At 34.3% G+C, this 11,700-nt stretch overlaps 1 protein-coding gene and 1 non-coding gene across 2 annotated transcripts; both read left to right on the plus strand.

Moving 5' to 3' along the window:
* The first annotated feature begins 4,010 nt into the window (after positions 1-4,010).
* Positions 4,011-10,758, plus strand: LOC140887717 (rsm22-cox11 tandem protein 2, mitochondrial). Its single transcript, XM_073295157.1, has 12 exons — positions 4,011-4,405; positions 4,570-4,835; positions 5,382-5,455; positions 5,536-5,630; positions 6,153-6,250; positions 6,412-6,495; positions 7,914-7,994; positions 8,104-8,187; positions 8,314-8,409; positions 8,701-8,777; positions 10,021-10,109; positions 10,222-10,758. Exons 1-12 carry the CDS (start codon positions 4,276-4,278, stop codon positions 10,611-10,613), a joined length of 1,566 nt encoding a protein of 521 aa, XP_073151258.1. The 5' UTR covers positions 4,011-4,275; the 3' UTR covers positions 10,614-10,758.
* A 527-nt stretch (positions 10,759-11,285) lies between these two features.
* Positions 11,286-11,367, plus strand: TRNAS-GCU (transfer RNA serine (anticodon GCU)). The gene has a single exon. It is a non-coding gene; the product is annotated as a tRNA-Ser (tRNA).
* The last annotated feature ends 333 nt before the right edge of the window (positions 11,368-11,700 follow it).

The raw sequence follows: 11,700 nt of genomic DNA on the forward strand, positions 1-11,700 counted from the left end.
TTCAAGATTTTTGTTTTTTTGCGAGTTGTGTTTATTCTTATCTTTTTCTTGAGATAAATGTCATTTTAGATCATATTGTACAACCATAAAATATCACAAACATCATTAAAAAATTGTAATATCATAAAATATAGAACATTTACATTAATAAGAAATGGAAAAGCAACGCGAAGTAAATCCAAAGATGGCTCAAATTTCTTGGGAGGTTGAAGAGTCACATATAATGTACTCCATGCTTTTTTTTTTTTTAAAAAAAGAAGAAAATGTAATTCATGTTAATTTATTTTAGGTGTATCGTCATCTTTTTTGAATTTCAATGTACAATGGAGATTGGAGGGTTATTTTTACAATAAAAAAACATACAATAGGTGTTTTGACCATAATTTTCTTATTTCTGAGTAACCTGTTTATTTTGGTGATTATATTTAATTATTAATTTTAAACACTTTAAATTGTTACGTAATACTAATTTAATATTTTTCATACAATTCAATTAATTATTCGCCGTTGTTAATTTAAAAAATATATAAGGATTTCAATAATTAAGTAAGTAATTTTAAAAAATTACGTGAAACCCGGCCCGACCCTATTGTATAGAACTTAAGAAGAACCGGCCCCACGGAGATGTTTAATAAAATTTTTGATCTTTTTCGAGGGGCCGGGTTTGAAACCCTCGCTTCTCGGAAATGTTTAATTTTTTTTATTATTTAACTAATACATAATATCCCAGTAATATTTGTTTTAATCTAAATTCAAGTGAACATTTTAAATTATAACGTAAAGTTAAGTGTTATCAATAGAAAGTGAACGAGAGTGATGATTAAATTATTTATCAAAAATGACCTGGATAAAATTAATTCACAAAGAATTTATATAAATTTTCAAGTGCCAAGCTATAGTTTTATATGGCCAATACTTTACAAAACTAGAAGTGTATTGTTTTTTTAAAAAACAACTCAGTCACAAAATACTACAAATTTTTAGTTCTAAACTTGGACTAAAATAAATAATATATTAACTCTATGATTTTGATAAGTTTTTAAGTAATATTTTCCCTAAACTACAAAACTAATCGAGTACGTATTACATTTTCTAAATCTAAAAACTATAAATATATCTATATATTTTTATTTTATGTGTATATGTGTATATATATGTATGTATGTATATATATATATGTGTGTGTGAATATATAATTGGTCATAAAAAATATTATTTTTTAAATTATCATAAATTCTAAATGGAAAGTCATTATATAAAGTTTGGACCACCAAACAATTAAAATGAAGTAATTGAAAGGGATAAATTGGAGAATTTTTATCACATAATTTATATCACAATAAAAAAAAATTTATATCATAACACACAAATATATAATGGTTATTTTTATCGTTTGGTATATTCCTACGTACACGGAAGCAGCAATATGTGTATTATTACTTTATATTAATATTAATATGACTAACATTATATATATCATTAAGGAACATGAACGTAGAGTAATTATTATTTAGTAAATTGGTGTGTTTCTACATATTTTCTAAACTATCTTCTTTTAATTATTGATATAATATTAAAATTTTATAAGTTCACACTCAATTAATTGTGTAGTTCCCTAAATACACGTTCAAAAGATTTAATTTAAATGGACTCTACATCGATTTTTTTTGTTTTTTTGTTTTGGAAATAAACACCATATTTAAATAAGCAAATAGCAGGTGTACGTGGGCCATTTAATTTATACATTATGGATAACTGTTGCCTATTAAGCAAGTGTCACGTACGTGGTCAAGTAGACAAGTTGTTATTAGGATGTACTTCGAATTCAGAATACGTCAGCAACAACAGAAAACAAATAAGTCGAGGCGAAAGAAACTCTCTATCCGCAAGACGAAATTGCCCGTTAACAATGCTTAAACGTTTGCGGCAATCGTCTCTAAAATACAACGACTATACAACCGAGATATAGCAGCACAACAAATATCTCGATCTTCGTCGAACGAAAATAAGTGTCAACTTTGAATTTTTGAGAGAGAGGGAAGAATATGCAGTGAAAATCAGAAAAGCAATCGTTTGATGTTATCAGATCTCTTTTCTATATGTCTCTGCGTTATATATATCATGTATATCAACTGAGTTCCCAAGAAACACATCTGAAGGCTTAGGGATGCAACTCATGACAGAAAAAGCTCAGAAAGAGTTGTGACTTTTCGGAATGCAGAAGGCGCGCTCGATCGGTCAAATTTAACCGCCCGGGCGCCCAACTTTGGCCAAAATTTCCACCGCTCGGCCGACCAACTTTTTTCAAGCATATTGTCTCGCAAGGTGAGGGCTGCGCTTTGTCTGGCGCATTAACAAAAATAATAAATATTATTTTTTAACCAAATTTTATCAAAAAAAAAATAATTAATCATAAGACCTCGCCTCACCGAGCCGGCCATGCGCGTGTTTGTTGCATCGATTAGCGTTCGAGCCGGCCGCACTGATGTGAATGGATACGTTAGTTGTTTTGTTATATATATATATATGTGTGTGCATATATATGGGTGGAACTTGGAATTGGTAGTGATCGAGATAGCTAGCAACTCATCTTGAAACCCATTTTGATTCAAGATGAACGAAAAAGGCAGAGTTAAATCAAAATTAAAATCTTGCTGTGGGTTTGATGTTTTGTGTCACGTTTAATGATGAGTGTTTTTTTTCCTTTTTTTCTTCTTCTTCTTCTTTTTTTTTTTCTTTTTTTTTTTTTCAGTTCTTGTATTTTTGATGTGGTGTTACGAAAAGTTGTGAATACTCGTTCCTCTTTTGGTATTGAAATTGCTTATAAATTTATCGTTTTAGAGCCAGTTTTATCACTTATGGCTGCTCTGAATTGACCCAGCCAGCCATACGGCTTATGAACTTAATGCTTTTATGATCATTCTGGTTAAAAGCATTTGGCTGAAAATTTTGTTGATAATGAATTTAAGAATACATTGGGTTGAGCAAAATCTCGAAAATTCAGTTCGGATAAATCAGCAGTTTCGTTATATTTTCAAAAAATATCGGTCCATTGTCGCTTCGGTTTTGAATTTAAAATAAACCTATATATATATATACTTAGTATTCGGACGCACGCGTTGAGTGCAGTTCACTTGTTTTAACTGAAAATAAAAAAATAATAATAATAAACCGTGAAATAAAAAAAATTATATTTTTGTACATAAATATCCATAAAAGACAAAAAATATAGTGAAAGCGACATTTTCATAAATAATTAGTTAATAATGGGCAAAATAAAATGATATTTTAGTAATTAAATATATACTAAAGCTGCGTTTACTTGCCTTGATAAATGAAGGATTACATAATTAATATCGACTAATTCTATGTTTATTTGCAAAATTAAAAATTAGTATAAATATTTCGGCCCGTTAATGATAGGATTCACAGATGATTTTTAGTCCTAAATTTTTTATGGGATTATAAATCTTTACAAGGTGAGAAAGTGAATTTTTTTTAATCCATCCAACTAAACATATTATTATTTATCCATAACTACTCTATATCCTATCAAATTATCTTAATAATCATACTTTAATCTATCATTGCTCAATCCCATCGTTTAAAGTAAACGCAGCCTAAAGGGCAAAAAAATAAAGGATTTGGTCATTACCAACGTACCAACCTCTCAATTTTAATATACAAGTATAGATAGTATATATATATACCCAATTAGAATCTTGTTATGCTGCCCACCAATCATGCCCAACTCCATGCCCACCATATACAAGTTAACTCACCTATTGTACTGGTCAACTCATTATTGTACATGGTGGACACGGAGTTGGGCATGGTTGGTGGACACCATAACAAAACTCTACCCAATTAAATAAAATTCAGGCTTTGACTTTCAATTCTGATATATATTTTTTGTAATGGGCTTTAAACCTAAACCGGTCCAAATCGGAAATTGGGTTCGGTTGTATTGGGCTTACACTTTCACTACGTACAACGAAAACCCTTTCCCTTTCGTAGTTTCGTGTTTCATCTTCGTCCAGAGACCATTCGCCATCGTTCTCATTTCTCAGTTGCAAGCCGCTGATCAGTGACTGTCTGATCCAAAATTTGGAATCTTAAATGGAAAATCTGCAACAGAATGTTTTTGTTGGGAAATACATGGTAAAAGAAGTGTGCTGGTAAATGTTAATAAAAGAAGTGTGCTGGTTATAAGAAGCAAGACCCATAGGCATTGGCGTAAAACCCTTGCGAGCTGGCACTCTCAATTGTTCCAAAATGGCCTCCATGATCTCCGAAACACTTCCCAAATTCACAGCCGAAACTCTTAAAGCTGCGGCCAAACTGTCTCAGCGCTGTCACATCGTCCCCGTTCATCTACGCCGCGCCATTGACAAGTACCTCCAAGGTGAGAAAGAGAGAGCAGAAAAAGTAGCAAGTTTTCCTGATGTGATTGTTCCAATCGATTTATTTTCCAGTTTAATTCTCATGTTTCTTATTATTGTTAATTTTATATACTTTTGCGTTCAGTTTTGTTTGGTTGTCTAATATTTTTGGTTTTTTTGGTTATAGAGCAAGAGGTTGTGCATATGAAGAGGAAAGTGTTGAGCTTGTCGCAATCATTCAATGGGATTAAGGAAGCAAACTTGCTTCTTCCAGCGTCGACCTCGAAGGAGCTGGTGGAAGACCCGCTCAAAGCCAATGAATGTTCACAGAGGTGGAAAGTTAAGTCTGCTTATGGGGACACTGGCCTTAAATATCAAGAAGATCAGGCTGTCGCTTATGTTGCTGCACGAATGCCTGCTGTATACTCTGCTCTTTACCGCGTCCTCAGTGAGGTATAAAAGTGAGTGTACGTGTGAGCTCGGGCATTACTCTGTTTTTGTACACATTCGTTTGTTAGCGGTTGTACAAGTCTGTCCTCTTCAACCCCCAAAGATATTTTGCTGGCTTAGGAATGTAAATGTTAAGGGTTTAGTTTCTATTTAGTGAGTGTACTTTGCCGTTCCTCCGTAGTATTCTTTCCATCACATATCAGTCTTGAAATGTTTTTCATACAATGCAACGTGCTAATGTACTTTTGTATATCCCGTGTGAAAAATAATTGATTATGTTAAATGTTTATTTGGAAAAATCATGCCTCTCAGGGAAAAAAAATCAAAAGTCACTTGATGTTTATAAATTTTTCAAGGGGTGCTTGATATCGAATGTTATTCACCCTCCAGTATCGGTGAATCAGAATCCCAAAGCTTGGACCTTTTTAGTTGTATATGTGTAACTGAATACTTTTTGAGGGATTTGCCATTTCTAAAGATTGTCAAAATTTTCTTATATTGAATGTAGAGAAGGTGAAAATGATTTTTTGGGTTCAAATGAATTCCCAGGTGAGAAGAAGGGTTCCTGATTTTGTTCCAGCGAAAGTACTAGATTTTGGGGCAGGGACCAGTTCAGCATTGTGGTGAGCATTTTGTTTTGTTTCTAGGAATTCAATGATTTTATGGATGAGCTAAAGTTGCAGTTTTATTCAAATTGAGTTAGGGCAATGACGGAGGTGTGGCCAGGGTCATTGGAGCAGATTAACTTGGTGGAGCCATCACAATCAATGCAAAGAGCAGGACAGAGCCTGATGAAAGGTGCTAGTATGATAATAGAATTGTGATCTTCTGAATGACAGTTGCCATTCTTGTATATATGATACAAATTTTTAAATTTTATTTCTGTGTTGCTATCATAGACTTGAGGTTTTGGGTAATGCCCGCTTGAATGCGTATTTTTTTTAAAAAATTAAGCTCCATGTAGGTGAGATATAATACGCATGATAATAGATAAATGCAATGCCGTTAGTTTTTGTTTTTTTAAAAACTTTTGGTCACTCAAAAATTAGAGGATACCATCTTAATCTTGGGATGGACCAGAAAAGGTAAGGGAATATTTCATCGATCAGGTACTTTTTTGAAGCATTATTTGAGTAGTTTTCATATTCGTAAGGTTGTTGACTTATATAATTTACGTTCTGGTTGATATCTTGTACACCAGTTTGTACTAGAATCTACAATATTTTCAAAGACGCTCCTTTTTCCATTGTACTGAATCTTTATAATATAAAATCTGAGTAGCATTGGGTGATTCTTATTTTCATATTGGTAAAATCTCAGGACTCCAAAATTTGCCCCTGATCCATAGCTATGATAACATCCAGTTATTGACTAAGCATATTAACAAGTCTGGCAGGCGACATGACCTTGTTATTGCTGTAAGTATCACGACAGACCTTATTATGTGTTAAGTGACATTGGGTATGAGTGGAATGATTTCATTACTTGTGGAAGACGTTTTTTTTTCTGCTTCTCCTTTTCTACAAATTATGTGAGCATATGTTGTTAACATCTCACTGTTTCGGGAAATTGGGTGAAGTCGTATGTGCTTGGAGAGATACCATCCGTGAAGGACAGAATTACTCTTGTGCGCCAACTCTGGGATCTCACTGGAGATATCCTGGTAATGTTCTAAGCCCAATTTTTAGCACGTATATTCCTCTTAGTGATCGCGAAGTTGATTTTTGGATTATATCCCATTTATTCTTAGTATATTTATCTCTACCCTCATCCATATTTGCTGAAACCATCCTTTTTATGGGTTTGTCGACACATCCAAGTTTTGGAGCTGTCTTGCCAGCAAAATATTTAACTTATGCAATCAACGTGAAACAAATTGAGTTACAAATGGGAAAATGTTTGCAGACCTCAGTTCTCTGGCATATGGACGAGGATAGAGGTAAATTTTAGGGCATTTAATAATAAAACTAAAGATGCAAAGTCAGGTGCCTTGTATGCATTTAAATTAATCTAAGAAGCTCTGGTGGAGGCACATGTAAATGGAATCCGCTCTTCCTCTTATGTTGTTCTCCTTCCTTCCCTCCCAATTCTCTCTTTAAAATGTTGTTCTGTTTTGTGAGAAAAATTTGGTGCGAATTTTAAAATTACTGAACAATCGATTGGTTTTGACAGATTAAGACTCCATTATGAGCTGTGAGTAATTAACAATTTTTCCCAAATTGAAAGTGAGGGAAATATCACGTGCTGCCTGTCCAGCCAAGAAACAACCTGATATGAGCATTGTGGATATATTATACTATCACGGAATCAAGCATATATGTTCTTTATGTAACTAACTTGGTTGAAGAATACACCACATTTATTCTGACCAGGATCTATACGAAAAAGTGATCCACCAAAGTTTCTAACTTTTTTCACTTTTACTTTTTCTTCTAATTTGTCATTTTTATATTTGGTTTGGTGGTGGCACGAGTGGTTGCTCATGACCGAGCTCCATTTCCCTTTCCTGGATAAAAATAGCCTATTCTCACTTGTTGCAAAATTGGCATTCCTGAGAATATTAACCGCGTAGTTTTTGTTTTGGGCCAGAGAGGTGCTAGTGTGATCCACTAAAGTTTCTAACTTTTTTCACTTTTACTTTTTCTTCTAATTTGTCATTTTTATATATGGTTTGGTGGTGGCACAAGTGGTTGCTCATGACCGAGCTCCATTTCCCTTTCCTGGATAAAAATAGCCTATTCTCACTTGTTGCAAAAGTGGCATTCCTGAGAATATTAACCGCGCAGTTTTTGTTTTGGGCCAGAGAGGTGCTCGTGTTTTGCTGACTAGGAGTTTCCCATAGTTTCAGAAATTAGGGTGGGGGGTGGGGCGGGTGCCTCTGATTTCAGAAAACACGGAAGAGTTTTGCAGTTTCCAGGAGATATCTGTGTCACGTGTTATGGAAAGTTCTCTTGATAACTTTCACAGTCAGAGCTCCTATTCTTCAAAGTCTGCACTTATTATTGAAGCGCGAAAATTCGAATTTCAGAGGAAAATAATTGCCTTTTATTTTGCTAACCAATTTTTTTTTCTCATTTACAGATTTTGGTGGAGCCCGGGACACCACAAGGATCAAGTATCATATCTCAAATGCGATCCCATATCTTATGGATGGAGAAGAGGGTAAAATATCTTAAAATGATCAGTTTCAACTAATTGTGTTTGTATTTCATGGATTCTTCTTTGTGCTACTCTTCTCAAAATTTAATCTGGTTTTCTATTTTTTTTATAGAGAACTCGCAAATTGCAAAATGCTGCCAATAAAGCCTCCAAGGATCTGTTGACACTTAAAACTGGTGCATTTATAGTTGCTCCTGTACGTTGATGGCTTTTCTCTTTCATAACTTGCACTCAATTTACTTGAAGCGGCAAGTTCCTTGTGAGTCCAATGGATCTCAAAACAATTTTTACACTGTTGTTTAAATTGATGATGGTGTTGCAGTGTCCTCATGATGGACCGTGCCCGTTGCAGAATACAGACAAATACTGCCATTTTGTTCAACGTCTGGAGAGGACATCATCACAGCGATTATACAAGGTTTTTTGTCAAAACCGTACTCTACTGCTACACTACACATGGACACTCAGTCCACAGCACAAAGAGATGAAAACTTTTTGTAATTCTTATTTTGCGTGCATAGTGAGACGATTTGAAGACTTAATTGATGAATCATTTAACACTGTACGGTAAATGCCCACTTTGACATCATCATTTTTAAATATATCATTTTCTAAGAGCTGCTAAGAAAGGAATCTGTAATCAATTGATTTTGTTTGGAAGCTTGAGGATGAACTGTTGATCTTAGAATTTTTGTCTTTGATTGTGTAGCAATCCAAGGGTCCTCTACGTGGCTTTGAAGATGAGAAGTTCTGTTATGTTGCTTTCAGGCGAGGATTACGACCAAGGTTATTATAATTATTGCTTGAGCATAAATGATAAATTGATATTCAATATCATCATAAAAATTACCGAGTCTACTTTCTAATTTTGTCATATTTAATATGATGGACACTTAAGCACAATCAGCAAGGACCTTTACAATATCTTCTTCAAATTATATTTATGAGTGGTGTACCAAAAACATATTCCACGCTTATATTTTATGCATGGAATCAGTCTGGTGAGTGTCAGCTGTCGTGCCTTGTTTGATTTAAATTTGATTCTGGCATGGGAAATTTTGCTTAAGGAAAAGGGTGATAGATATTTCAATTTCTTTGTACATCATACAGTAAAATTTATTGTATTGTACAAAATCAATGCACACACTATAAAATGCTCTAAGTCTAAACTACTTGGTTAAATTAGTCTTGTAAGAAGAATTCCCGTTTTATGTTTTGGCTTTGACCGGAGAGTGTATTTTCTTAGACTGAAGTATTTGGCTTCTGGCCATTAAATTATTCTCGTGGGAGATTCGTATTCTCGTATCAGTTTGAAGAGGCTGTTTTCTTGCTTATATTTTTGCCTCATTCCAAAATAAGATGAATTCTCTGCAACTGTGTTATTGAATCCAACCTCTATCCAGTTTGAGCATATTCCCCTTGAGTTGGATGGACTGTTATTTCCGTTGGTTTTAATAAGCACATATGACATTACACATACATTTGTGATGGTGTGATTCCTATATGATGATTTTTTATATGGCAGATTGTGGGTTTATGGATATGTGTGATTGCTGCTCTATGATTTTGTCAAAATTGAGAAGTTTTATCACATCTACTTAAGTTCACCCAAATAGAAAACCTTTTTGCCATCTCTATTCACATCAGTTTATTGTAAATCACCTCAATGCATCTTAGATAGTTGAAGGTTCGTCTGTTGAACTTTATTTGCTTGATATTTGGGCTGTGAAAACATGGTTTGGCATTGAAGAATGACTGCATTGGCTCTGTCGAATATTTTCTAGAATAAATCAAATATCAGTCTCTGTTTTAAACCAATGGTCGAATAATGTGCCACTAACAGCTTGATCTATGCTATATTAGTTGAGAATCAATATTTTCATTTCACTTCCTAGTTGTTGCTATCCAAGTGAAATGTGCTCAACCAACAGTATATTCTCAATTTTATCTTCCATCTCCCGATGAATATGTCATGTTTCTCATTTTAATGTTACGTCGATCTGATAAATTAACTGGTTATCTTGTGCAGAGAACCTTGGCCACTTGATGGTATGAAGTTTGATACGTTAAAAGAGATGCATGCTAAAAGAATACCTGAAGATCTAGAGAAGGATTTTGGTGAGTGTTCCAATTATATTCGACTTTGAGTACTTGTGATCATCTCGTGCTTGTTCTATGTCGATTTCTATCCTCTGAGGAATACTGAGTAAATTTTGAATTATCTTTCCAGAGAGCCAATTTATCACCGTAGACGGACAGAATGATCTCTATGAAGCAGATGAGAAAACCGCTGCATCTGATTCAAATGCGCCAGAAACGGATTCTTTAGTGGAGAATGATGATGATGTAGAGGAAGAATACGATGAGGACGAAATTGGAGAAGTGCCTCGTGCTGATCTTGGAAGTGGGTGGGGAAGAATCATTTATATGCCATTTCGAAGGGGTAAACGAGTCGAGTTGGATGTGTGCCGTTCGACCAATGGCGAAGGAACGGAAGGCTCCTTCGACCGTGTGGTGATCACGCAGAGCAAGAATCCCACTTTGCATCATCAAGCCCGGCGATCAATTTGGGGTGACTTGTGGCCTCTTAGGAGCGGAAAATCTCAAAGGTTTTACATGTAAATAATATGCAAAAGCTGATGAGCTATAATCTTCTCATTGCTAGCACAAAAAAGCCTATTTGTACTAGGATTTTTTAATAGAAAATTTGTACTAAATTTTTATATTACTCTTGTATTATTATTATTATTATTTTGGAGCTTTGTTATTTTGGAGCTTGAGTTATCAAAATTCAAACATTACGTTGCCAATTGCTAAGCAAATGGGCCAAGTCAACATTATCCAAATTCATCGAATCAAATTTGAACACAAAAGTAAAAAAGAAGAAAACTGCAGGAGTCGTTGAGGTCTTTGTGATATCGCTTTTTTTGTTTTAATTAAAAAAAAGAATAGGAAAAAAAAAAAAGAAAATCTATCTTTGTAATTGTGATCGTTTACAATATTGACTAAAATTATTTTGCTAAACATTAATGTCTTTTAAATCATCCTCGACAAGAGTAAAAATCTGTAAACAATATATATCAATTTGTTTATTATTATTTTTTTAAAGCATCTAAATAATTTCGAATTTGTCTCTTCTTCTCTAGCTTGAATATTGACCTCAATCATTTTTTTTTTCCCAAAAAATTTCATGCATGTATTTGATTAGTTTAATGTATAGTCTGGTCTCTTATGATATTACTGTAAATTTTTATTAAAATATAAATCTAGAAAAGTTTACCAACATTCAAAAGTGTCGCTTTGGCCGAGTGGTTAAGGCGTGTGCCTGCTAAGTACATGGGCTCTGCCCGCGAGAGTTCGAATCTCTCAGGCGACGCAATATTTTATTTTTTGCCCTGATGTGTTTAGGAATGCCAAATGGGCCGCACAAGCTTGATGCAGCTCAAGAGGCCCGGAAACATGAGTTTTGGTCCAAGACTGTAGTGGCTCGTTTAACGAAACACAAGTACACAACCAAGTCCAGAAGCAGGCCCCTAATTAGACTAGTATGATGTATCGGACTAGGCTCAAATTAGATTACATATAAGCAATGTTTACAACTATTAGACCAACCTTTATAATCTGTCTATTGCCTCTCGTTCTTGGGCTTCATGAAATTACGGGCCCAATGTCGGTTGGAGCCACCCATTCATCGGGTCAGCCCGTCCAA

This window comes from Henckelia pumila, chromosome 3, assembly GCF_033568475.1.
Source record: "Henckelia pumila isolate YLH828 chromosome 3, ASM3356847v2, whole genome shotgun sequence".
Classification (NCBI taxonomy): domain Eukaryota; kingdom Viridiplantae; phylum Streptophyta; class Magnoliopsida; order Lamiales; family Gesneriaceae; genus Henckelia; species Henckelia pumila.